This window comes from Propithecus coquereli, unplaced genomic scaffold, assembly GCF_000956105.1.
Source record: "Propithecus coquereli isolate 6110/MARCELLA unplaced genomic scaffold, Pcoq_1.0 Scaffold178, whole genome shotgun sequence".
In the NCBI taxonomy this organism is placed as follows: Eukaryota; Metazoa; Chordata; class Mammalia; order Primates; family Indriidae; genus Propithecus; species Propithecus coquereli.
Genome location: NW_012142523.1, coordinates 986,861 through 1,014,426, shown reverse-complemented (window position 1 = coordinate 1,014,426; position 27,566 = coordinate 986,861). Strand labels below are relative to the sequence as shown.

General features: G+C 49.0%; 1 protein-coding gene across 1 annotated transcript; it reads left to right on the top strand.

The window, feature by feature from the left end:
• The first annotated feature begins 618 nt into the window (after positions 1 to 618).
• Positions 619 to 26,200, top strand: SPOCD1 (SPOC domain containing 1). The gene is made up of 15 exons (XM_012642239.1): positions 619 to 1,866; positions 15,159 to 15,200; positions 16,192 to 16,368; positions 16,634 to 16,759; positions 16,902 to 16,959; positions 17,270 to 17,360; positions 18,134 to 18,293; positions 18,406 to 18,522; positions 19,960 to 20,088; positions 22,399 to 22,510; positions 22,718 to 22,868; positions 23,194 to 23,344; positions 23,853 to 23,942; positions 24,211 to 24,397; positions 25,365 to 26,200. Exons 1-15 carry the CDS (start codon positions 619 to 621, stop codon positions 25,985 to 25,987), a joined length of 3,462 nt encoding a protein of 1,153 aa, XP_012497693.1. The 3' UTR covers positions 25,988 to 26,200.
• The last annotated feature ends 1,366 nt before the right edge of the window (positions 26,201 to 27,566 follow it).

The following is a 27,566-nucleotide window of genomic DNA, read 5'->3' as shown; positions in this document are numbered from 1 at the left end:
CGAAAGGGAGGGGCGGGAGGGGTGATGGGCAGGAGCCCCCTTCAGTGCCTGCTCCGTGGGGAGTGGTTTAGAGCCGGGCTTTCTTCCACTTCGTATCCGTGTGTCCTTGAGTGGGTCGCTTCACATCTCAGAATCTCAGTGTCCTCACCTGTGGCGGCCAGCATGAGATGAAATAGTGCATATAAGTCAGTCATTAATAAATGGAATCTTATTATTAGATCCCATTTAAGCAAAAGTGTAAACTCTCAGAGGCTGGAAGGCCTTGAAGGTCGCTGTAGCTCAGCCTTGGTTGGAGGCAGGCCTGTCCTCCCTTGCCCAGGGGCACCTGGTTGTGTGGGGGTGCTTACGCCCTTGGAGTGCTCACCTCCAGGCCTCAGAGGTGGGCAGGGCCTGGGGCACTGCAGGGAAGGGGGGCTGCCTCCCAGGTTCCCACTGGCCTGGTGTCCTGAACGGACTGGCAGGTCAGACTCCACGGTGAAGACCCCTCTCTCTCCCTCCACACAGTGCCTGCGTTCTGCTTGTGGCCCAGGTAGGTAGGCAGACATGTCCCAGGAGGGGGATGCAGAGGACTGCGGCACATTGAGTCCCCGACACAGCTGTGGGCTTTTCCAGGAGGACATGGCAGGAGCCAGCTCCATGCCAGGCCTGGGACCAGATGTGCCAGGAGCAAGCTCTGGGGCCCGAGTTTGGACAGGCAGCAGGAAGAGGACCCTCAGGCAGGCCTGTCAAGGTGCCAGCTCCCAGACTGGGGTTGCTGCTGGGGCCGGCCTGGGCATCTTGGAACTGCAAGCTGCAGGACAGGGCCAGGATTCCATGCAGCTGTGCGCAGTGCCTGCTCAGAGGAAGGCTCAGGCCTCCAAGAGGCTCCAGGTTTCTCTGCACGACTTCTTAGCTGAAAAATGCACCAGGAATCTTTGCAGCATGCCTGGGTGTCTCCCAAAGAGAGCTGTGGTCAGCAGGGAGAAGCCGGCAGGGCTGGAGGAGGCGAGCTGCCCCAGGCCCAGAGAGGCTGGAGACGGTGGGATGAGTTCTCCAGGGTGTGATGGAAGATGCCCCACGCTCAGCAATGAGGAGCCCCCTGAAAGAGGCCTGCCATGCTCACCAGGCCCAGCCCCCGTGAGGGCAAGAAAGAAAAGCAGGAAATGCGGGGTGTGTTCAGAGGGAGGGGAGGGGGCTGGTGGAGATAAGCTCCAGTGTGTGGGAGGCCTTCCCCAAGCTGCTGACCTGGAGTCCTTGGCAGGCCCCCTCAGATCTCTCTCTCCCAAAGACACTGAGCCTGGGTCTGGAGATCCAGGTGGACGTGGGGCGGGATGTGCCCCGGGGACTGAGAAGTTTGGGTACTGGCCCGCTGCAGGGGATGGGGCCCAGCCACGCCGCCCCTGTGGCCCTGTTGGTTTCCCGGTGCCCAGTGGAGGGGAGGTCCCCAGCCTGGCTGCACCAGCTCCTCCTGAGAGCCCTGCACTGGGTCTGGGAGCGTCCGGACAGGCTTCTGCAGTGCAGCAAGAGGCTGAGCGTGGTAGGGGGACTGGTGGTGCTGAAGGCCCTGCCTCGGTGTCACATGACCAGGAGGAACTGGAAGTCAAGGCTCACCCGGCGTCCAGGGGGAGGCCGGGGCAAGGACTCGCTGCCCCTGCCGACTCCCGTGCCAGCTCCCCAGAGCCCTTGGGCAGCCTCAGCTCCTCCCTGGAGCCCGCAGCCAGCAAGGCCTGCTCAGGCCCGTCCATCGGGCAGAGCAGATCTGCGTGTACTAAGACGGTGAAGAGGGAGCCGGTGCCTTGTGCCGGAGACCAGGGCACAGACAGAAGCTCAGACAACCCCAACCAGGACGAGCCAGAGGAAGCTAGCCCAGGGGGCTGCCCCACACGGGTAAGTCAAGTCAGAGTTTGGGATGGGAAGCGCCAGGCCACGTCTCTCCGTACCATGCTTGGCGGTAGAATTTAACAGCACTAAGCTAGATAGGCTCTTAACGAACATTCTCTCTCACACATTTTAAGTAAACTGTGTAAACTGAGGCCCACCAAGTCTGGAAGGAGAAAATATGCTATGTTTACTGAATTCTTGTGAGAGGTCATTATCTTCTGAAGTCAGTGAGTCCTGGGTTCGAATCTTGGCCTTTGCTTCCTAGCTCGGTGACCTTGGGGTGTTTTTTAACCCCTCTGTTTCTGCATCTGTAAAAAAGGAATATTAATTCCAGTTTAATGGGGTTGTTTTGAGGATTAGATGAGATTATGGTATAAAATAATGTGCCTAGCACAGCATAAGGCACAAAGTAGATTGCTTAGTTTATGTTAAATTTGCTTTTCCTTTAGTGTTAACAATAGCCCTTTAAGATAGGCATTAGCTCCATATTACCAGATGGGGAAACCGAGGCTCAAGGAAGTTAACAGAATCCTCCAGGTTCACACAGCTTGGGAGTCAGCGCCTGGCCATGTTCCCTACATCCATTGCTCCCCGCCCATTGCTCTTTTTTTATAATCATCATCATCGTTTTATTAATAATAATAGCTTACATGTTTACACACCAAAGGCTGACGATGACACTACTTGATTTTGGTGTATACTGCTGACGTAGTTGAATTTTTGTCACATTTATTGAATGTGTATTATGTGCTAAGTGTTTTTGATTTAACCCTCACATGACAGACCCAGTTGGTAAATGACAGGCAGGGTATGAACCCAGGCACCTGTCCTGAGAGCTTGGTGCTCTGCCTGTCTGTGTATTTTCCACGTTACTGGCACAGTAGTTGTAGCATCCAGCTTGCTTAACATGTGCTGGGTACTGTGCTAAACACTTCAGCTTCAATCTTTGTGTTAGTAACAACCCTATGAGGTAGATACTATTGATATATTCCCATTTTACTGATGTGGACACTGAGGCTCCAAAAGGTGAGATGACTCGTCAGGGCCAAACAGCCAATTAGTAGAACTTGGATAGGCATCAGTGTGTTTATCACTATTTGCTACTATATAGAGGGTCCTCGACTAACGATGCCTAGCTTTTGCAACATTTTACAATGTTGCAAAAGCGATATGCATTCAGTAGAAACTGTACTTCGAATTTTTAATTTTGGTCTTTTCCCAGGCTGGCGATGTGCTGTATTATACTCTCCCCTGATGCTGGGCAGCAGGGCTGCAGCTCAGTCAGGCATGAGATCATGAGAGTAAACAACTGATACTTTTTGCAGCAGTCCCCGGCCTTTTTGGCACCAGGGACTGGTTTCATGGAAGACAGTTTTTTCCAAGGAAGGGGGTGGGGGGAGGCGGAGCTCAGGCAGTGATGAGAGCGATGGGGCTGTAAATACAGATGAAGCTTTGCTCCCTTGCCCACCACTCACCACCTGCTGTGTGGCCCGATTCCTAAGTTTCATGGAAGACAATCTTTCTATGGACCAGGCTGGGGTGGGGGTGGGGGGCCGAGCTCAGGCAGCAGCACGGCTTGGTTCCTAACAGGCCATGGACTGGTACCAGTACACAGCCGGGGGGTTGGGGACCGCAGTTTTACAGTGTATTAAATGCATTTCGATTTAGTATGTTTCAACTTACAGTGGGTTTATTAGGATGTAAGCCCATCGTAAATCAAGGAGTATTTGTAATTACACTGGATTGCTATACATTGTCTTTGTTAACATCACTCGAAACCATTAATATTTAATTTAAAAAGTAATATGTATTTATCATATAAAGAAGAAATAAAAATCTCCCATAATGCCAATATTAAGAGCTAACTTCTGTTGACATTTTGATACATGTCCTTCCTTCCATCTTTTTCCTATGTGTATGTACTTTTCTTCACCTAGAAATGGGATCACATGTATCAAATTTTATAATTTTCTTTTTCGGCATTTAAAAAAATTTGACACTTACTTTGCTAACAGAGTACAGAAGTCCCTTTTAGTACCTCCTGGCCCGGTTGCCCTTCATCTGGAGACAGCCACTGTTAGTGGTTTGTGTCCTTCTAGTGTCCCTCTTATGGGCTTCTGTGCATATATGCACATCTACACAGTGAGCCTTTTTGTGTGTGAACAGGCTCATCCTATACCTTATTGTTCTGGGACTTGTACTTTTTTTTGTTTTTTAAGCTGTATAGTATGTGAAGATCTTTCCAAGTTGGTACACATTGTTCTGCTGAATTTGTGCTTTTCCTGAACCCTGCGTCATAGCTGTCTATAGACATATTTGTCACAGCCACAGGCGCTGTCAGGATGAGAGGATGGGCTGGAACTTCTTTTTCTCATTTCCATCCACTGTCGTGTAGTTAAGAACACGAGCCCTGAAGGCCAACAGACTGGCATTCAGTCCTGGCTTTGCCACTATTCGAATTACCTACGCAAGTGGCCTCACCTTTCTGAGTGTAATTCCCACATCTGTAAAATGTGAATATTAAAAGTACTTAGCTCCTAGGGTGGTGGTAAGGGTTAAATGAGGTGACGCGTGTTTGGCATTTAACAAAGCACTTGGTACAAGAAAAACACTCAAAAATGTTACCTGTTACTGACATGTGCAGTTTGGTCCTGCTATAGCTAAGGCTGGGTTGAACATCCTTGTGCCTCTGGCTTCTCCCCACTTCTGTTGATTTGTTTGGACCGAATGCCCAGAAATGGGCTTCCTGGGTCTGCAGTATTTTGGGGGGCTTGTTTGAGCGCGGTGGTGGAGCCACGTTCCTGTCTGGCTTGACTGGAAGCAGCCCACGACTGCTCTCTCCTCCGGGGTCCATCCTTGACTCTGCCGCACAGCCCATCATCCCACAGCTTCCCAAACAACCCGTTGCCATGGCAACTGGTACCAGCTGCGGGAGAGGAATTGAGGCTAGGCTGTGACAGGGCCAGGCAGGTGGTTGCAGACAGGGCTGAGTGGGGTGTGGGCAACCGTGGGTACAGTGCCCAGCCGGTCTGAGCCCCGTTTAGGGCTCTCGCACGTTCCCCTGGAAGCAGCCTGGCTTGTGGCAGGGGCAGACAGAGGAGTTCAAGGTCAGGCTCTGCCTCTTACTTCGGGGCGACTTTAGACAAAAAATGTCTCTTTTCGGAATCTTAATTGCCTCCTCTATGAAATGGGGACAGTTAGCTGGGCCCCAGAACTGCTAGGAGTTTGGTATGAGAGGCTGTTATGTTGAATTCTTCTGGCTTGAAATAGAGACTCTTGCAGCGGGGCGGAGAGCAGGGTTGAGCTGCCCTTCTCTTGTCTGTCCTGAGCACCTCGGTGGCCCTGGAGGTCTGCAGCCGTTTTGTGGCTGGGATAGCCGCAGCAGTGGTTGGGGGTGGGGGAGCTCTGCCGGTGCCCCCCGCACCGCCCTCAGTCCACCTATCATAACCAGCGAGGCACATGGTGCCTTGGGCCCCACCCGGACTCCCAGGCTTGAGGTACATTCTCTGCCGCTACAAAGTGTCAGGAGGCGAGGGAGGGAGGAGCCTGTTCTCTCCGCACACAGGCAGCCTAAGAATAGCTCTTTTTATTGGAGTGCTTACTACAGACCAGGAGCTTCTTGTATGTCATCTCATTTAATCCTCACAGTAGCATTAAAACCCAGTGTGAATACCCCAATTTTACTGAGTAAGAAAACTGGGATTCAGAGAAGTTAAATGACTCACTCAAGGTCACACAGTGAGTAAGTGGTGAGTCAGGATTTGAATCAAGTTCTGTACGATTCCGGAGTCTATGCGCTTAGCCAGGCTTCCGAAGGCTTGGCTAAGGGATTTAGGTATTTATGGGACTTTATTACAATTTGTTGAACGGGGAGGGGGCTCCTACAGGGATCTCACTCACAGGCTAGTGGGGGGAGCAGGCAAGTAACCAGAGGGCTGAAATACAGACTGAAGCCCCGTGGATCATGGAAGCCCAGAGGGAAGGGCGGGGCAGAGGAGGGGGCTGTCTGAGCCAGGTCTGGGCAAGGGCAGTAGGTGTTCGGCAGGCAGAGAAGGTAGGAAGGGCACACCAGGAAGCGGGCAGCACGTGTGCAAAGCTACTGAGGCAGGAGGCAGCTTGGAGTGTTATAGGAGCAGAGCGGTAGGTGGGGCACAGTCAACAGGGGACAGTGAGGTGGAAGAGATGCAAGGAAGACACTGCTTGAACGGACGTGGGAAGACAGTGTGGTCCAGTGTCAGGAGGGGTTCGCTTCAGGGCAGGAGCCAAGGAACCTTATCGACATCAACATTTACAGAGAGAGAGAGAGCTGCTTGTGTTCCAGGCACTGTTCTAAGAGTCTTGAATCGTGATACTGATCCTTACATCAATACTGTGAAGTAGATACGGTATTAGCCCCATTTTACTGATGAGAAAACTGAGGCACAGAGAGATTAAGTAACTTTCCAAGATCACACAGATGCTAAGTGTTGGCGGCAAGTATATCATTGCATGAAAATGCCATAGTTTACTTATTTGTTGACTCCAGATGAGTGTTAGAGCGATTTGCAATTTTTTGCTATTACCTATGGTGCTGCTATGACCAGTTTTGTATTTGTTTTCGGTTACATACGGGCACGAGCATCTCCAGGGAATATTTTCTGGGGTGGAATTGCTGGGTTATAGAGTGTACACATCTTCGACTTTGAACAGTGCAAGATGTTTTCTAAAGTGTTTGAAATAGTTTACACTCCCACCAGCCGTGTAAAAATGTTCCAGGACTTCACATCTTCACCAATGCTTGATATCATCAGACTTAGGTTTTTGCCGAAGTGGAGACATGCTGTGCTGTCTCGATGTTGTTTTAACTTTCATTTCCCTATTACTGAAGAAAGTCTTTTCATGCATTTGGGGCATTCCTGTTAAGTTTTTTGCCAAAAAATTATTTTGGTTTTTTTGTTCTTTTTCTTACTGATTTGTAAGAGTGTGGCTCATAAGTTCACTTTCCTTTTGGTGTCTGTTGATGAGCAGAAATTCTTAATTATGTTTTATTGTAGTAAAATATACATAAATTAAAATTTACCATTTTAACAGTTTTAAAGTATACAGTTCAGTGGCATTAGGTACGTCTACATCGTCACCACCACCCGTCTCCAGAACTTCTTCCTAACCCCGAACTGGAACTCTGTAATACCCCATCCCTCCTCCCCACAGCCCCTGATAACCACTATTCTACTTTCTGTCTCTATGAATTTGACTATTCTAGTACCTCATATAAGTGGAATAATACAATAATTGCCCTGTTGTGACTGGCTTATTTCACTTAGCATGTTGCCTTCAAGGCTTACCCATGTTGTAGCAAGTATCAGAAATTCATTCCCTGTGAAGGGCGAGTAACATTCTATTGTGTGTATAGACAGCACATTGGTTTATCCATTCATCTGTGAATGGGCATTTGGATTGTTTCTACCTTTTGGCTATTGTGAATAATGCTGCTAAGAACATCAGTATACAAATACCTGTTCAAGTACCTGCTTTCAGTTCTTCTTGTGTGTGTATACCCAGAAGTGGAATTGCCGGAGGAATTCTTAATTTTAAGATATCCAAATTTATTGTTTAATTTATAGTTTGTATTTTAAAAAATCTTTTTAAAGAATTCCCTTCCTATTTGAAAATGAAGATATTCTCATATATTGTGTTGTCTTGCCTTTCACTCTTAGTTCTGCAGTCTACCTGGAATTGATTTTTGTGAATGATGTGGCGTAGGGATCCAATTTAATTTTTAAAGATGGATATTCAGTTGCTCTAACACCATTTCTGAAAATTCTGTCCTTCCCCACTTCCAAGCAATGCGAGCTCTGTCTTAAGTCAAGTCTCCATATATGTGGGATTGGTTTCTTGTCTCCCTGTACTCATCTTGTTCAAATTATCTTTCTCTTTGCTAATATTACACAATAAATTATAGTAGCTTATTAATAATTCTTGATATCTGGTGAGACAAGTCTTCCAACTTTGTTGTTCTCAGAGGATCTTCACTCTTACATTCTTTTGCTCTTTCGTATATTACAATCAGCTTGTCAGTTTCCAGACACACACACACACACACACACACACACACACACAGACCCCTTGGGATCATGATTGGAAATATATTGAACCTATAGATCAGTTGAGGGGAACTAACATCTTTATAATATTGAGTCTTCCAATCCATGAACATAGTATATTTCTCTGTTTATTTTGATGTACTTTAATGTCTTTCTATGCAGTTTTATATTTTTTCCATGAAAACCTTACACTCTTTTTCAGCTTATTTCTACATATGATGTCTATATCTCTATATAACTTTTTGTTATGGAACATTTCCAATATATGTAAAAGTAGACTGAATCGTAAGCAGGGGTTGGCAAATTATGACCCATAGATTGGCCACCTCATCTGGTTTTGTAAATAAACATGACTGTTTGTTTACATATTGTTTGTGGCTGAGGTAGTTGTGATAGAGACCATATAGCTGGTGTCAAAGATAAACAAAGCCAGACACTAGTTAAAGGGGTAAGGACAGATTATAATCAGTAGTAACTGTTGCAATAGGGAACACAGTCCAGTGTGAACTGAACTGAACTCAACTTCAATTTGTACAGAAGTAACTGGGCATGTTACAAGAAGAATCAAGGAGTGGGGCGGGTGGCAAGCAGGGCTTGGTACAATCAGAAAATTGAAAGTTATAAATACTTAGTCAGTGTAAATGTGATGAGGCCAGTTCTGTCTGCTAGCTGGCAATTATCAAAGTTAGGATTCTGTACTCCCACAGAGACTGGGAGACAGGCTCTACTCTCAGGTGTTGGCTGAAACAAAGAGTAAATTTGGGGGCAGCCTTGAGTTTTCCCAGGCAAGTACTTTAAGAGAAGGGACTAGGGTCATCTTAGGCATTTGGCCTTGAACTCTTAGAAACCTGTTAGCGTTTACTCAAGTCTTTATTTTAAGACACAGAGTCTTGCTATATGGCCTAGCCTGGAGTGCAGTGACCCAGTCACAGCTAATTGTGACCTCAGACTCCTGGGCTCAAGTGATCCTCCTGCTTCAGCCTAGCAGGTAGCTAGGACTACAGGCGTGCACCACCATGCCTGGCTAATTTTTTTATTTTTTGTAAAGATGGGGTCTTACTATGTTGCCCAGTCTGGTCTCAAACTCTTGGCCTCAAGCGATCCTCCTGAGTAGCTGGGACTACAGGTGTGTGCCATGCCAGGATAATTTTTCCAAAATTTTTTGTAGAGATGGGATCTTGCTGTGTTGCCCAGTCTGGTCTCAAACTCCTAGCCTCAAGTGATCCTCCCACCTCCGCCTCCCAGAGTGCTGAGATTACAGGCATGAGCCACTGTGTCCGGCCCCAATATGTCTTTTAAGTGTCTTTTAATCTGTAGGTTGTCCCTTTATATCTTGTTTTTTCTTGCGGTCTTTTTTTTGAAGAAACTAGGTTGTTTGTCCTGTAGTTCGTTGCATCCCTGTGATATAGTTAAACATGTTTCTTTGCACTCTGTATTTCCTATAAACTAGTGGTTGGATCTAGAGGTTTGATTAGAATTGGGTTCAGTTTGGGGCCCAAACTATGTAATGGGTGGTGGTGTGTTTTTTTACAAGATTTCATTATACTACTTTATATTTTTTGATGCTGTTATAAAATGGTAACTTTAAAATTTCAGCTTCTAACTGTCGATGGCTTATAAAAAATACAACTGAGTTTCTTTTTTCTTTTTTTTTTTCAGACAGAGTCTCACTCTGTTGCCCAGGCTAGAGTGCCGTGGCGTCAGCCTAGCTCACAGCAACCTCAGACTCCTGTGCTCAAACGATCCTCCTGCCTCAGCCTCCCAAGTAGCTGGCACTACAGGTGCATGCCACCACGCCTGGCTAATTTTTTTCTATTTTTAGTAGAGATGGGGGTCTCGCTCTTGCTCAGGCTGGTCTTGAACTCCTGACCTCAAGCAATCCTCCCACCTTGGCCTCCCAGAGTGCTAGGATTACAGGCGTGAGCCACCACGCCCAGCTAAAACTGAGTTTCAATTATTGATTTTGTATCCAGAAATCTTGCTGAACTCTTTTATTATTAATTCATATAGTTTTATCTATTAGGATTTTGTTTTCTATGTAGACAATCATATGTAGGCAGCTGACAGTTTGTCTTGTATGTAGACGAGTGACAGTTTTGTTATTTCCTTTCCAATTTTTTACATCTATCTGCCCCTCCCTTTCCTTACTGTGCTAACTAAGACCATTAATATAATGTTGACTAGAAGTGGTAATAGCAGGAACCCTTGACTTGTTTTGGATTTTAAGGGAAATGCAGCCGTCATTTCACCGTGAGTATGACGCCTGCTATGTTTTTATATAGATGGTCTTTATCAGATTACATTCCCTTCTATTCCTGGTTTGCTAATTATTCTGAATGCACTGTGCGTTTTATCAACTATATTTTCCCTATTGTTTGAGATAATAATATGATTTTTATCTTCTAATTTATTAATGTAGTAAGTGAAGGAGTTGAGCTTTTTAAATGTTAAGCTAATCTTACCTTCTTGGAACACACCCAAGTTGATAATGTCATATCTTTTTATATTTTCTAACTTCATTTTGGTATTTTGTTTGGAACTTTTGTATTTCAGTTGATGAGTTAGCTGGCCTGAAATGATTTATTCTTGTAGTATCCTTGCGAGGTTTTGGTATCAGGTTTTGCTAGCCTTGTAGAATGAATTACAGATTGTTTTTTCTTTTTCTGTTCTCTGGAATAATTTATATAAGATTGGAATCATTTGTTCTTTAGACATTTTGGTAGAATTGCTAGTAAAAAAAAAAATGTCTGGACTGGTGTTTTCTTTAGGGAAGGTGTTTCTCATTGTACTACTTTATGTTTTTTGAAGCTATTATAAAATGGGAGCTTTATCATTTATCTTATAATTATAGGTTTATTCAGTGTTTTTTTTCCTTGAATCAATTTTGGTAAGTTACACTTCTCTAAATATGTATCCATTTCATCTGAGTTTTCAGATTTACTGGGCGTTGGCATTCAATATTTCACAGTAGCCTCTTATCTTTGATGTCTGTGCGTTTGTAATTATTCATTCCAAATATTATCTAGTTGTACCTTCTCTCTTTTTCTTAATCAATCTTGCCAGAGAGTTGCCAGTTTTTCCGGTCTTTTCTTCATTGCGTGTTTGTTTTTAATGTCATCTTTCTTTCAGTTTGTTCTGTTTGATAATGTCTTAAAAATAGTTCATTAGTTTTTTGCCTTTTTTTCTAATAAAGGCATTTAAAGCTATAAATGAACCTTTTCATTATCATTTTTGCTGCATCCACCAACTTTAATAGTCTTTATTATTATCGTATTATCATTCAATCTCAATAACTTACAATTTTTCTTTGACCTATGCATTATTTAGAAGTGCATTTCTTAATTTGCAAGCATATTCGCTGGTGCTTGCTGTTATTGCTTTATACTTAACCATGTTGTGGTCTGAGTTATCTAGTGTCACAGCCACTAGCCACTTGTGTCTGTTGACCACGTGGTATCTGGCTGGTCCAAACTGAGATGTACTATCAGGCTAAATGCACACCAGATGTCAGAGACCTAGTACACAAAAAAGAGTGTAAAATATAATTAATAATTTTTATATCGAGTACGTGTTGAAATGATAATATCTTGGATAAGTTCAGTTAAATAAAATATAAAATTAATTTCACTTTTTTAATATGGCTGCTAGAATACTTAAAAGTACACATGCGGCTCATGTTACAGTTCTGTTGCGCAGTGCTGGTCTAGAAAATACCAACCTTTTAAAATTTGTTGATATTTGTCTTATGGCCCAGGTAGGGTGTGCTTAATTTTCATTTGTGTTTAATGTATACTGGAAAAGAATATGCATTCTCTAGTTATTAGAATTAAGGTTCTGTGTGTAATATATATACACATATACAGATTAGACTTGTTAATTGTTTTTTATTCTTACTGGATTATTTTGTCAGCGTGATATATAGCAATAGTTAGAAACATGAAATTTTCTTGCTATAATGGTGGATTTGTTGTTTTTCTTATAGTTATACCAGTTTTTGCTTTACGTTTTTTGAGATTATGTAATTAGGTGCTTATAAGTTTAGAGTTGTTATAGTTTCCTGGTGAAACTGCTTATTATTATGTAGTAAGGTCTTTGCCTCTAATAATAATTTTGCTTTAAAGCCTGTTTTCTCTGTTATTAATATAGCTACAAAGATTTATTTTGGTTGGTATTTGTTCACATATATTATTCCATTTTATTTTTTTATTTTTTTCTTCACGTCAGATGGGTAATGTGCCGACGTCGTAACAAGATTTGAGGGAGGCACATCTCACGCATGTGCGTGAAAGCCCAGTCATCGTGCTTATGAACTACAAAAGGATCACCATTTTATTTTTTTAAACTTTTTGCATCATTACGTTTTAGAAATGGGTCTTACAAGTACCTTATAATTATATTTTCTTTCTTTAAAGGTCTGATAATTTTTGTGTTTATCTGAAGTATTAGTTCATTTACGTTCGTTGTATTTATGAATTTATTTGCTCTATTTCTACCATTTTATTTTGTGCTTTGTTTATAGTTTGAATTTCTAGACTTTCTCCCCATTTACTGCCTCCTCTTGGATTGATTATTTTTTCTTGTTCCTTTTTATCCCTCTAGTAGTTTAGAAGTTTTCCATGCCCTGTTTATATTTTTGTGATGGTTCTCTTAGAAATTTTAACTCAAATGTTTATCTTACCAAAGAATAAAGATAGTTACAATCTTTATCTTCCTCCGAAATGACATAAGGGTCTTGGAACACTGTTTAATTCCAAGTATCCACCTTCCCAATTTGTGCTGCTGTTACCCAGTAAATCGGTCCTATTTTATTTTGCTAATCCCCCAAATTACACAGTTGTTATAGTTTCGTACAATCAATGTTTGCTTAGATTTAACAACATATTTATCATTTTCTTTGCTCAAAATCCCTCCTTTCATTTCAGCTGTTCTACCTGGCTTTGTTCTTCCTTCTGCCTCACATTCATCCTTCAGCATTTTGTTTATTGAGCAAAATAAAATTATCGAGAAAAACAATTATTCTCTCGGTTTTCTCTACAATATCTTTAATTCTTCCTTATTCTTGAAAAATACTTTGGCTGGGTCCACAATTGATAGTTATTTTCTTTAAGCACATTGAAAATATGATTTTTCTGTTTTAGTTTTCATTACCATGGAGAAGTCAGCTGTTACTGTGATTGCCATTCCTTTATAGATAAAATGTCTTTTAGTGCCTGGCATTACGGCACAGAGATTAAAGCTCTGGAATCAGTTCCTGGATTTAAATCCCAGCTCTTTGGTTTTTAGCTGCGACATTGGGCAAGCTGATTAACCTCTCTGTGCCTCTCTGTGCCTCTCTGTGCCTCAGTTTCCTCTTTTGTAAAACGGGAGCAATACTGCCACCAGTGCATACGTTATAGGGTTGTGGTAAGGATTAAATGAACTGATATGTAAAGCGGTCACAACAGTAGTAGCACATTTTAAATGCTATTAAAGTGTTAGCTATTATTTTTTCTCTTCATGCTTTAAGATCTCTGTATCATCAGTGTTGATGTGTCTAGGTGTAGATTTCCTTTTATTTATCCTGTTTGAAATTCACCAAGCTTTTTGAGTCTGTGCCTTGTGTCTTTTATCAATTCTGGAAAATTCTTGGCCATATATCTTCAAATAGTGCCTGTGCCCCATTCTCTCTCCTCTCTCCTTCCAGAACTTTAGTTAGATTAATTAGTTCTTTTCACTCTACCTTCTGTATCTCGCTGTGTTTCACAGTCTCTGTGCTGTGAATATTCTAGATAATTTCTTTAAAGCTGTATTCTAGTTCGCTAACTTGTTTCAGCTGTGTCTAATATGTTATTAAACTTATACATTGAGTTTTTAATTTTAATTATTATTGTGATGTCTTTCATTTCCAGCAAATTGTGTTTGGTTCCCAACCAAATCTGCCTGGTTATGTTTTTTATAGTTTTTTACCCTTCACGCATATGTTCCCCTCCTTCCTTTTAGGTCTTTAAACATATTCTACGTACATATTTTGTATTCTGGTCTGGTAAGTCCAGGATCTAAGTCTTTGCTGTCTGGTTCTGCTGTCCGTTGTTCTAGAGCCTCATAACAGTGGCATGAGGACCCCCGAGACAGGGGCCAGCCACACGCTTTGAGCTGTGAAGGGCTAGTCTTAATATCGTTTCTGCTCCTTTTCTTGCCAGATTCCCTGTTTTCCTTTTTTCTCCCTCTTTCTCAATTTAATTTTTTGAAAGGCTGTTTCATTTCCATGGTTCCAAAAAAAAGAGAAAAGTCGCCTTCTTAGCACCCAGTCCCTTCCCTGCTGGCAGCCTGGGTGATTAGGTTCTTGCGGATACTTCCAGAGATATTTTATGCATATTCAAGCAAACGCAAATTTAAAAATTCATTCTTTCTGTAACGCAAATGGTAGCACACTACACATATTGTCCTGAACTTGTTTTTAATAAAAAATATGTTTCTGATTATAAAAGAAATACATGCTCGTTTTGAATAACATGAATACCCAAGTGTCTACAAGTAGAAAGTGAAAGTCTCCTGGAATTTCATTCCCCAGCGATAACCTCTCTTATGCATCTATAAATATGTATTTACATAAATGGGCTTATGCAACAGATACTGTTCCATAACCTATTTTTTTTTTCTTTTCCTCCTAATAAGACAACACCATGACATCTTTCCATGAATCTTTCCATGTCTCCACACTGCCCAGCAGTTAAGTGTTTAGGCTTTGGAGTCAGACAGAGCTAGGTTCTAATATTAATACTCGCTCTGCAGCTTAGTAGCTATGGGACTTTCCAGATCCTCTCTGAGCCTCAGTTTCCTCATCTGTAAAATGGGGATAGAAATAGTATACACCTCATCGTGTTGTTCTGAGACCTTAATAAGACCAGGCATTATGTGCTTCCTCTGAGGTCAACTACTTTATAAGCCTCCAGTGAACAGTAAGTTTTATTATGACTCCCTCCTTTATAATAGCCATGTTACAATGTGACTCCTTTATAATAGTCACGTAGCATCTGTAGTATGAAATGTCACCATTTATTAACTGTTCCCCCTTTGATGAACACTAGATTATGCCCAACATTTTTGTTATAAATACAACTCAGTGAACACTGAACACACACCTTTTCAAAAAGAATGTCTTCTTTTTGTGAATTCCTTGCCCTGGCGTCACTAGGTCCTCTGGATTCTAATCTCTGCGTCCTCTTTCTCTCCAAGGAGGAAGTGAAAGTGCCCCAGGGGGTGAAGCTTGTGTGTTATGTAGGTTTTGACTTTTTGTTACTGCCCTTCTTCCTCCCTTTCCTCAGGTGGGGTGGGGTGGGGGGTAATCCTAGCCCCCCGGCCTGCCCTCCTCCAGTGCATCCCCTCGCCCTATGATGCTAGGTCTCAGACTTCCAGTTTCCCCAAAATCATGTAACCTGACCATTCCTTGATCATTCATTCAAGGATTAGTTTTCAGACCCACCTGCTTTCCAAAGAATTCCCTGTGGTTTGCAATAAATTAAAAGAATCAAACAAAACACACTTGAAATGGGATAAAAGCCTAAAGAAAGCAAGAGGAGAAGGGGGATATCTTGTTACAACAGCCCCTCACACCAATCTTGGAAAAGTGTAACTGCTAGACTCAAAGTTAACATTGAGCTTCCTGGCAGCCATAGCGAAAAGGGAAGCAGGATAAATTCTGTAGCTCATTAGAAGACCAAAAACTACCCTGCACCTTGAAATGGCCATGAAGGGATTTCTCTCAGGGGGATAGAGGGCAGCCTTACAGAGGGGGTGATGGCTGCAGGAGGCTACTTGGGAGGAAGGGAAAAGAGCAAGTCAGTGACCCCTGAAAGGGGCATGGCAGAGCTTTGAGCAGGAGAAGGTAGAGTCAGAACAGGGTGTGTCTCTACTGATGCGATGCATCTCTGGTCCAAAGGAGGATGAGAAGGGTCCTAGGGCAGAGTTGGTTAGCTCTGAATGTAGCTGGGTGTTAGAGGGGAGGGTGGGAGGATGGGAGTGAGGACGGGCACCCCTCCCGGGACAAGAGCCAGCCAGTCAGCAAGCATTTATTGAACACTACTATGTGCCAGGCCTTTTCCGACATTGGGAATACAGTGGGGACAAAGACAGGCACATTGTCTGTCCTTAGGGGGCTTACAGTCCAGTGGGGGAGCGATATTAAACAATTGCAGGCGAGGTGAGTACTCCTACGGGGATTGGGGAGCAGCCAGCCCTGCTTGGTTCTGAAGTGTGGTTTCCCCTGCAGCTGGGTTCCGGGGCACTGGTCCGGCTCCTGGGGGCCGTCAGCCACAGCCAGACAGGGGGGCAGCTGCCGCCAAAGCTGGAGGCTCTGGAGGACTTGATGGAGGTCAGCTCGTCCTCACTTGCCCGCAGGCCCAGAAGGAAGGAAAGGCCCATGGCTCTGGGCCCTGCTGGGTGCCAGGTATGGAACAGGCTTCTTTACATAGGTGATGTCACTTAATCCTGCTGAGCGAGGCGCCTCCACACCCGATTCACAGACATGCCACTGAGGCTCAAGAGAGGTGGCATCACTTGCTCACGCTGGCCGGCCTGGGCTCTGCGTGCTCTTTCTCCCGTACCCCTGAATTCAGGGGCTTGCCTGGAGAAGGGAGGGGCTGGGCCTCCATTCGGAGAGGGCACAGTTGCCGGCCTCAGCTTCCGGTCAACCAGCACGTCCTCTTCCCAAGGGTTTCCAGCCGCCTCCTTCAGGAGGTGCAACGTGGGACTCTGGGGGCCCCTCCGACCCCTTCCACCCTCTGGGAAGCTGCTCCCCACCCCTCAAGGACCCCTCCTCCGATGCTGAGTGTCCTCAGGTGAGTGCTTCTGCTCCTGCCACATGGCCTCCTTCACCAGGGCCTGGGTCAGGGCCACGTGGGAGTGGGGAGGAAGCAGTGTCCCCTGGGCGAGAGGCTGGGCCCACAGCCACAGCCTCAGTCCCTCACCTGTCCCCTACAGAGTGGCCCAGTGGAGGCTGAAGAGGAGGAGCCTCTACAAGAGGGGACAGAAGACTCAGGTGAAGGGCCATGGAGGATGCCCTTTAGCTGCCTCCTGGTCTCCAGAGACTACTGGGGACTGGGGGGATTTGGACCCAGCTCCTGGCCCAGCCCCCGCTAGGACTCTCCTTTCTCCCACCCCATCAGCCTAAAGCCCCTCCCCAAAGGGGTGGGGGCTGCTCGCTGCCTGGGCTCGGCTCCCAGACAGATGGGGGGCCTAGGTCCCTGAGGGGGGACCCCTCTTGTCTGCCTAAGCCCTTCAGCATTGAGTCCAGCCCTCCCCATTCCCCTGGGCACCCCCTGAGAGCCCGTGACTGTCTCTCCCCGCAGCTCAGCCTCAGCCCCGACAGGAGATGCTACCCCTGGATATCGCAGTGCGGGACACTGTGGCCCGTGCCATGCAGGAGGCGCTATGGAGTCGGTAAGGCCTTGCTCCCCACTTCCCAGACACCTGACGGGCTGTCCTCACACACCCCCACCTGCTGGGCCATGTGTGTTCTAAGGGCCTCTTGTGTGTGACTGAGCCCATTTGGTAGCTGTGAGGTCACTTGCCCACACAAACAGCCAGTGGAGAGCTGGAATTTGAACCTGGGTCTCTCTGGCTTCAAGGTCATGCTTCCCCAGTAAGCTGCTGCAGCTCTCAGCATCTGCGCAGGTCCTTGTGGATGTCGCCCACAGCAGATGCTTTCAGACACGAGAGGCTGCTGGGAGTGGCTCAGAGATCTGAGCCCAGAGCTCTCACTTACTGATGGTGAGACGGAGACCCAGAGAGGGCAGGATTTTGCAGAGGCCACACTGCAAGTCACTGGCAGATTCAGGCTTATATCCAGGGCCAGGGCTCCGTCCCCTCCACTGATTGATGCCCTACCCCCCAGGTGTCCTCCCCTCCACATACCCCAGTTCTGGATCGAGCATGGGCCGAGGAGTCAGACAATTTGGATTCAAATCTTGCTTTGCCACTAATCCTGTGGCCTTGAGCGAGCCCCTTATCTTCTCTGAGCCTCAGTCACCCCATCTGTAAATGGGGAATGATAATATTTCCTCCCCACAGGGTTGGGGTAAGAATAACTAGGGTCATGTAGGAAAATGCCCAGGACAGACCACGCCCCCGCCCCATCTAGCTCCCTCCCTCTGGGGCCAAGTGCCCAGACGGCCTCACAGGCTCAGTGCGCGCGGCCCTGCCCTGTCCCACAGCCTCCAGGAGCTTCCAGACCTGGTGCTGCACGAGGAGGCGGTGGAGGCTGTCGCAGCCAGCATCGAGGCAGCCCTCTTCGACTTGACGCAAGGCACCAACTGCCGCTATAAGACCAAGTACCGCAGCCTGCTCTTCAACCTGCGGGATCCCAGGAACCCGGTAAGCAGGGCTTCGGGCTGGGCCAGGCCCTCGCCTCGAGGCTCAAAACCCTGGGAGGACGCTGGGGGCCTTCGGAGCGGTGTGGTGCAGCCCCTGCCCCCTGCCCCTGCAGGACCTGTTTCTCAAAGTGGTTCATGGCGACGTCACCCCCCACGACCTGGTGCGGATGAGCTCAATGCAGCTGGCGCCCCAGGAACTGGCCCGCTGGCGGGACCAGGAGGAGAAAAGGGTGAGCTGGTTGGGCCAAGACAGGAGGGGCGACAGGATGTCGGGGGAGACGGTGGCCCAAGGATGGAAGAGGGAGAGACAGAGACAGCAGAGGGAGGAGGAAGACGGGGAGAGAGAGTCAGAGAGATCCCCCACAAGAGAAATGGGAAAGAGGCAGACGTGAAAGGGGTTGGGGACGGAGAGCTCGGTGTAGAGGTGACACACTTGGTTTTCTAGGGAGCTGGGCTATGGGGGGAGGGGCAGGACTGGGATGATGGTCCAGAGTCTGGAGTCCAGGGTGGCCATCAGCCGTCCATGAGGGCTAGTCCCCTGACGTGCCCCTCTTCCTGTCCCAGCTTTGGACGCCCCGGAAGAGGCTGGAGGTCTTCCTGGTACCCCACTGCCTTTGTGCTTCACAGTTATGTCCCCATATACCCTGTGTCCATGGGTCTCTCCCTGTCTGGGGCCGGGAAGGTGTGGCACTGAGCGGGCTTGGGAGAACACTCGCCCAGTGCTTGTTGGTGGCCCAGTGGGGGAGGAAGGGACTGATCTAGGGGCTAGCGCCACTGGGACCTGGCGGGGCGCTCAGGCCCCTGTTCTGGCAGACACTTGGCTGGCTAGAATTAATAACTAGAGTTCATCAGGTGACTCTGTCCACTACAGGCTGAGCCTCTGTCCAGGCACCATGGGGGGGCCAGGGGCCAGGACTGGCTGTGGAATTTGTGGGGGCCAGTCCAAAATGAAAATGTGGGTACTCTGTTCAGCAACCACTAATGAATCAAGGTGACACAGAGCACACAGTGAAAGCACTAAACAAAGCACAAGGCCCTTCTAAGCACAGGTCTCATGTCCATGAAGCCAACTCTGCCAGGGAGGATGGGACCCCTGTCTTCAAGGGGTTATTAGAAAAGGAGAGACAGGCTTTCAAGAAACATTTCAGATAGAATGACATCGATCAACAATAAGAATCACAACTAGCATTTACTATGAGCCGTGCTCCAGGCTAAGCATTCTACAGATGTTGTTTAATATAGTGCCTTTAATTTAATTCCCAGAGAACAGATAAACTAAGGCTTAGGGCTGGTAAGTGCTTGCCCGAGGCCATACTACCTTGTAAATCTTTATTAAGGGCCCAGCTGGGACTCCAGAGCTTGCTCTCTTTTGATTACACACACCCTTCCCAGCACAGAGGGCAGAATTGACATGTGGGTGAAGGTGAAATCCAGGAAGTCTTCCTGGAAGAGGCAATACTGGAGGGGTGAATGAGTGCAATATGGAGAGTTAGTGAGGGTAGAGGGCCTCCCTGGGGAGGGGAATGGCGAAAGTGAAAGTGTGGGGAAGGCCTGGTATGGAAGGGGACCCACAGGAGAGGGGCCTCAAGAGACGAAAGGGAGCTCTGGGCTCTTGGAGGCCAGAGACCCCCTATCCTGGGTGAGCCTGGGCTACTGCCCCTCCTCAGGGCCTGGAGATCATCGAGCAGCAGCAGCAGCAGGAGCCATGCAGACTTCCAGCCTCCAAACTGACCCACAAGGGTGAAGTGGAGATCCAGCGGGATACGGACCAGATACTGACGCTGGAGGATCTGGTGGTGAGTGGGGGCTGACCTGCCAGGCAGGGCCCAGGCCCAGGGATCCCACTCCGCACCACACCAGCGGTGTGGCCTTGGGCAAGTCACCCGACTGCGCTGAGGCCCACCTTGTTGTGGTAAAGCAGGGACAATGATCTTTACCGCACAGGGTCCAGGGCAGTGCAGAGCGAGACAGCGCCATGCACACAGGCCTGCCCGTGCCTTCCTGGTGCTGTCCCCTCCCTTTTTGTCTAACCCCAGTGCACCCACATGAGTACTCAGCACAGTCGCCACAGGCACACCCAGCCAGAGTCTCGCTGGGAAACGGGTCTACGCTGTTCCAGGCAGTGGGTTTTTCCAATGTGAGGAACCTGCTCTGTTCAGCAGATTTGTTCAGGGATGCTCCAGGTGCTCAGGGCAGTCAGGCCAGAGGGCCTCCTGGAACTTGCCCAGGGAGCTGGAAAGCCAACAGCAGTGACCCTTAGGTCCGTCCCACTCCTTCCTGCCTTGGCTCCTCCTCCTTGCGCGTGGCCTGACATGGCGGCTCAGCAGCCCCAGAACCAACCAACCTGTCATCTCGGCCTCGCATAGCCAGTCGGAACATCCCCTGGGCTCTCTTTGGTCATGCTCAGAAGCCACTCTGCCTGTGGCTGGGTGTTCCATGGGTCAGATGTTCACCTGGGTCCCGTCAGCTGTGTCCAGGAGAGGAGTGCAGGGCAGGCCCCTTGAACCGTATTCATTCATCCAATACATACGTGTTTATCGAGCACCTGCTGGGTGCCAGGCACAGTTCTAGGCTCTGGGGAAATGGCAGTGAACATGACAGACAGAAATCCCTGCTCCCCTACCACCACCACCATTCAGGCCAAGGACTGGGAGAACCACTGCCTGTGCAGAGAGGAGCTCGGAGCAGGTGTGGCTGCCCCCCAACCAAAGCCAATCTGTATTCCCCAAACAAACCAAGTGGAAATGTAGGGGCAGGAGCTAGGTGGACCTAGAGAGAAGCCCTCAGCCCCTAGAAAAAAGGAAGACAGAGGGGAGGTGGCCTGGGAGGGGAGGAGGAAATAACATATAAAAACAATTTTTTTTTTATTTCAGCATATTATGGGGGTACAGATGTTTAGGTTACGTATTAAAAACAATTTTTTTATTAAACATCTACCATGGCTGGGTGCAGTGGCTCATGCCTGTAATCCTAGCACTCTGGGAGGCCAAGGTAGGAAGACTGCTTGAGCTCAGGAGTTCGAGACCAGCCTGAGCAAGAGTGACACCCAGTCTCTATTAAAAAATAGAAAAATTAGCCAGGCATGGTGGCGCATGCCTGTAGTCCCAGCTACTTGGGAGGCTGAGGCAGGAGGATCGCTTGAGCCCAGGAGTTTGAGGTTGCAATGAGCTACAATGACATCACTGTACTCTATTTGGGGCGACAGAGAGAGTCTCTGCCTCAAAAAAACCCCAAACAAACAAAAAACCAGGGCATTCAAACCTCGCAGTGACCTATGAGGTGGGTGCTTTTGCCGGTTTCCAGCATGAGGAACCTGGCACCATGTGCCCGAGGTCACACGCGTGCGGTGGTGGAGCTGAGACTTCAGCCCAGGCTGTCTGACTCCAAAGCCTGTGCTTTGGCACTGCTCTGGGGGTGGTTTATAAGACAAGAATAGAGTTGAAAAGTCTTCTTAAACCTTCCTGAAGCAGTGTTTGTTTTGTGTTTAAAGCCATGAGGGGGAAAAGTGACTTGGCAATAGACATCAAGAGTCTTTAAAATGTTCTTTCTCCCTGATTCTGTCATCTGCCTCTGAGAACTTGTCCTAAGGAAATAGTTTAAAGTTTAGGAAAATACTTTCTGCACAAAGATGTCTTCAGTACTATTTATACCAGGGAAAACCTGGAAAGGACCCAGGCTTGTAGCAGGAGAGATGCTACGTCCACTACCGTCCACCCCAGCAGTGCGGCGTCCGCAGGGACTGTATGAACGTGGCACATGCCTCTGCTACCATTAGTGGACAAAAAGAATAGAAAGGTGAATATTTGATGCCAGCTATTTTAGTAAAAGCACCCCCAAACCTGTACATAGAAAAACTATTATAAAAGAATGCCCAGAATATCAACAGTTGTCTCTGGGTAGAGTCAAGAAGTGATTTTTTTTTTTTTTAATTTTCAATTTTTCAGTATTTTTCAAATTTTCTTTACAAGTTCATGGTACTTTCGTAATAAAAAATATATTATCGAGAAAAATAAAATAAAACACATCCCTGGGGCCCCCTATGCATGGAGGGCTCGCGACTTCCCCAGCCACCTTCCCAGCCTGTCCCACTCTCCTCTGCCTCCCAGGGAGCCCCGGTGCCCACAGACTGCAGCTCTCCGGCCCTGCCTGTCACGCTAGAGGACACCACGGAGCAGCACGAGCACCACTTTCTAGACCCCAACTGCCGCATCTGCACAGGTGGAAGGGGGACACAGGAGGGGTGCAGGGGCCGAGTGTGGGGTCCAGCAGCAGCAGAGATTCGTGGCCTGGGGAAAAGGTGGCGGAGTGGGGGTGCTCCTGCAAGCCACCTCGGAAAGAATTTGGTTCAGACCCTGGCTCTAAAGCTCTGGCTTGGCTTCAGCCTTGCTGCCTGCCCGTTTTAGCTCCTGCCTCTGCTGTTCGCAGACTGGGAGCCCTCGAGTGAGCTGCCAGACTCCTTCGAAGCTATGAGGAGCAGCGGGGACAATATCTTCCAGAGGGTCCTAAGCCTGCCTCCTATGTCCTCTCCAGCGACGTCCGAAGCCAGGGAGATGCTTCCCATGGAGCCCCAGGACAGGTGTGGGTCTGGGAGCAGGGAGGTGGGCAGCCCAGCAAGGTTGGGGGGAGGCCACCAGCTGGGGCAGGAAACACAGCACGGGCTTTTCTTTCTATATGACCTTGGGCAAAGCTTCCCTCCTTTGGAAGCCTCAGTTTCCCCATCTGTGCAATGGAACCAATCGTCCCAGGCTTCTGGTTGCCCCCTGCACAAGGCCAAGCTTGGACCAATCAGTGTTCCAGTCCCCATAGTGGGGACACAGCACCTGCTCTGAAAAGAAAGGAGGTGCTGGAGAAGTCCTGGTGAGCTGCTCTGACTGGCCCTTTCTCTCTGTCCCTCTCTCTAGGGTCCCTCCATCTAGGCTCCAGATGTCTGCCGCACCCACAGAGGCCCATCCCTGCCAGCCGCCCTGGGAGGGCACTCTGGACATGTTCTCCATCAAGCGGTTCCGGGTCAGGGCCCAGCTGGTCTCGGGACACAGCTATCAGCTTGTCCAGGTGCACCTGTCCTGCTCGCTGACCAGCCCCGTCAGCTCCTCACACCCCCATCCATCCATTCTACAACAAGTCATTGGGACCCCTCTCTGTGCCTGGCCCTGTTGCAGGCACAGGGGCCAATGAGACACCATCCCCATTCCTGCAGAAACACACAGGATGACAGATTTCCTGGAGCCCAACGCATAAAGCAAGAAGGGCCCAGCAGAGGACTCTGATGCTTGTCTGGCTGGGAGGAGGGTTTTAGGAGTGATCATTGAGTGACTGAATGATCAACTTGAGTGGGTGGAGGTTAGAGGAGGGAGGAGGGGCTTCTGAGAAACTGCAGGCAATTGGCCAGGACAGGCTGGGAGCCTGCAGGGTCAGTTAGAGCTCTCTGGGCAGCCACTGAGGGTCCAGATACATTGTTGCTCACCTTTACCACAGGCTGTGGCCCTCCAGGTGGCTGGGAATGAGCCAGCCTAAGTGGGTGGGAAGCTGGGGGCTCACTGGCTATCCCACCTGCCCCCAGGCCCTGCCCGAGGTGATCCGCTCAGCAGGCTGCATCCCCCCCAACACTGTCTGGGACCTTCTGGCCAGCATCGGCCCAGCCGAGGCCAAGGTAACTGCCCCTCTTCTCCTAGCACCCTACCCCTACCCCTGAGCTCGCTCCCTTTCCCCATCCGGGGCAGAGGCCTGGTTTGGGATATCTGGGTCTAGTTCCCAGTGTGACTGCAGACTCACTGTGTAATACCGGGCAAGTCCCTCTTTCCTCCTCTGGAAGATGGGGACACACTTCCTCTCAGGGTTCTCAGAGGTTTAGGTGAGCCCAGGGGTGACTGCAGGAGCAGAGGATGGCTGCGCCTAACACTGCTCTCCTGCTACTGCAGGGCATCTGCGCGGTCAGACTGTGCCCACAGAGGCCACAGGACACCCAGAACTGCCACCTACTCTACTCCTACCTCAACAACAAGCAGCGCCACAGCCTGGCCGCCGTGGAGCACGTGGGGTTGGTCCTGCTGCCTCTGCCCGCCTTCCAGCCCCTGCCCACCAGACTGCGCTCTCTGGGGGGCCCAGGTGAGTACCCGATGCCCATACCAGACCCTGCCATCCCTCACTTGGTGACCAGACTGGGCATGGTTGACACAGTCACCCTGTCTCAGTGAAGGCAGGCACATCTCAGCAGGGAACTCTGACATGACACCAATAACAATAACAGCTCACACTTGGATATCACTTCCTATGTGCCAGCCATTGTTCTAGAAGTTTACCTGGATGAAATCTTTTAGTCTCAAAATAGCTCTAGCTGTTCCGATGAATGATACGATTAGATTCCTCATTTCACAGATGAGGAAACTGAGGTAAGGAGAAGGCAAGTGACTTGTCCAAAGTCACACAGCCAGTTAATAGCAGAGCAGCCTTCACACTCAGGCAGCACAGCTCCAGAAACCAGGTTCCATCACTCCACACACTGCCTGGCCAGTTAGGCACCCTGAATGAAACTCCTGGGACAGCCACGTTTGACCCAGGCAGCAGGACAGAGGCAGAACTCACAAACAACTGACTGTAAACGTCACCTAAGATTGGAGGGAGGGATGTTTCACCACAGCTATGCTGGGCCAAACGTGGCCCCTGTGCATGGGTACTCTCCAGGGCGTGGCTCCAGGAAAGCAGCTGGGGAGTGGGGGTGGGGCCTCAAGGGGTGGCCTGTACCCCTTCCCGAGCAAAGTGCTTGGCCTTTCTGGGGTGCGTGTCCTAGAACAATGAGGTAGACTTTGAATCCACAGAGTCCTGAGCTCAAACCATCCATGCCCCAACCTCAGCCAAATGAACCTTGATCACACTGAGACCAAATCTGCCAAGAGAGGCTTACCTTCCCACTTCCTTTCCCCACTATCTCATGGACCCCCATGTCACTGGGGGGAAGCTCTTCTTGGGCCCTAAACTCCAGAGTGTTGCAGCCAGAATGCAGCTTCTGGGGGCTGTGTGCTCCCCCACCTGGCCTTTGGTCTCCCCCTCCCTGTCTGCTTCCTTCTTTTCCCAGGTCTGGAAGCCACTCACTCAAGTCTGTTGCTGGCTGTGCTGCTCCCCAAGGAAGGGCTTCCAAACACAGCAGGGTCCGGCCCCTTGTGGGGGAAGGTTCAAAAGATGGTCTCCTTCAACAGGAAAGTGGAGATGAGATACTACCAGCCAGAGTACAGGAGGCCGCATGTGGCCCTGAAGGGGTCCCCTCCCCAAAAGCATACCCTGCAGCAGAGCCAGGGGAAGGGCAGCCTGGCCCCGAGGGGAATTTCTGCTTGGCAGAGGCTCCCCAGAGGCAGGGGGAGGATGTGGGCAGAACCTGAAACCTGGCAGAGTCCTGGGCAAGGGTGGAGGCCCCCAGAACCAGGCTGGTGCCAGTCCCAGCATCCCTATTCAGCAGCACCAGCTGCCCATGGCTTTGGCCATGGCCAGCACCTCCACAGGGCCTCCTGTCCCCACCAAGCCCTGCTCCAACACCTCGAATCCCTGGTGACCATATGTCACCAACTCCAAGCCTCACTGTGGCCCCCAGGCCAGAAGCTCCTTCCCTCATCCCCTGCAGCATCTGCCCAGCCCCCTGCAGCTCCAGAGCCCCCTGGCTCAGCCTCTGACTCCTCTTTGGGCCCTATAGATGGAGCTGGCTAGAGTGTCCCCTCCCTAGAGAGGCCTGACCCTCCTTACCCACCAGAACAGGGGCTCTGATTCCCTCACCAGTGCTGAACCCTGAGTTGTCCCAGAGAGAGATGGGACGAAGGGAGGGGAGGGTCAACTCTACCCACCTGCCCTATTTGAGTTTCCTCTTCTGCAATCTGTTTGCTGTTGATTTTTTTGTTCAATAAAGAATTTGGTAAAGTTGGGATTGCATCTTCAGGAGAGACCCTAGTCCTGGCCAGTTGTGGGTTGGCTGTGGTTGGGTGGTGTGTCTGTGAGTTTCTGGGCACCAATATGCAGCCTTGCTAGTTGCTGGTCCGAGGTCCTGAACCATCACTGTGTCCCAGGTCACAGCTGTTTCCATGGTGGCCTCTGGAAGCATTTTGCAAGCATTCTGAACTAGGAGGGAGAAGAAGTGGTGGGAGAGAAGGCAGAATTGGGGTGTGGGAAGAGAGAAATGGATAGAGCCTTTCGGAGGAGCACAGATACCTAGAGATTGCTAGAGAGAAAAAGGACAGCAAGTTGCAGTGGTTTTTAAAATTTTCAGTTAATATTAAGATTTTTTCCTTTAGATAGATTGAGGGAATAACACATAGCTCCACTGTATTCCCTATGTGTTTCTGTGTCTGTGTGCTTCTGTGGGGGTCTCTGTTGTGTGTGTGTGTGTGTGTGTGTGTGTGTGTGTGTGTGTGTGTGTGAGCGTGCGCGCGCCTACTGCCTGCCTGTATGTAGGTCTCTATTGAGGAATTTGTGAGATCCAATTAGGGCGACTTCTCACTGTACCTCTTGCCAGCTCCCAGAGACTGGTACTGGAGAAAGTCAGGGGTCTTGGCCTTGGGGGTGGGCGTTCAGGGTGGGGTTGGAGGCTGGCATTAGGATTGGATGGTGCTGCCTTGCCTTGAATCTGGAATGCGCTCCTAAAAGCCGCTGTACCTGTGAAGCGTCTCATGTGGGGTGTACCTCGAGAGAGCCGAGTCTGGGCACTGACCCCACTAGCTGCCCCTGGCTAACCAATCCGGCGTGGAGCAACTGGGCCTGGCTTGGAGGATTCTTTGCAGGACCCCGCCCTTCGCCCCCGGGCCTGAAGGTCTGTACCCCTTGCTCAGCTCTTTTCGAAGTCTGCCTCGCCCTGGCCCCTGCTGGACTGGAAGAGTGGGGCAACGGTTGTTGGGGGAGCCCGTCTTCTGTGCCCCATGAACTCTGCGGCTGCCCTACCTGCTGCCGACAGTAGAGGGGGCCCTCGGCCTTGGGATGGAGGTCGCGGCTGGCGGGCCGGAAGGCTGAGCGGGGAGGCGGGGGAAGGGCGAGGTGCGGGAACTTAGCAGAAGGGGCTGGAAGCCGGGGCGGGTGGGTGCAGGCTGGGGGTAGGAAGAGGGAGCTGGACAGGTGAACTAGGGAGGGAGCGCGGCTCCTTCGGGAACTTTTCCGGCTCCTAGGAGCTTGGGAGCCCCACGGCCTCCGCGCTATATGCAAATGACGCAAATTACCATGCAACCCTACAGCTCGAGTCTCAGTGCACAACTTGGGTGGTTTTCTTGACGCAGTTAGGGCGAAGGGAGACGGCTGTGCGTCC

What these genes read in the sequence shown, in the direction of transcription:
- SPOCD1 (XM_012642239.1), top strand. Translation starts at nt 619, where the DNA reads ATGGCAGGAGCCAGCTCCATGCCAGGCCTGGGACCAGATGTGCCAGGA. An exon ending in TGACGCTGGAGGATCTGGTG is followed by an intron (nt 20,089 to 22,398) that starts GTGAGTGGGGGC and finishes TCTGCCTCCCAG; the next exon opens with GGAGCCCCGGTGCCCACAGA. An exon ending in ACAGCTATCAGCTTGTCCAG is followed by an intron (nt 23,345 to 23,852) that starts GTGCACCTGTCC and finishes ACCTGCCCCCAG; the next exon opens with GCCCTGCCCGAGGTGATCCG.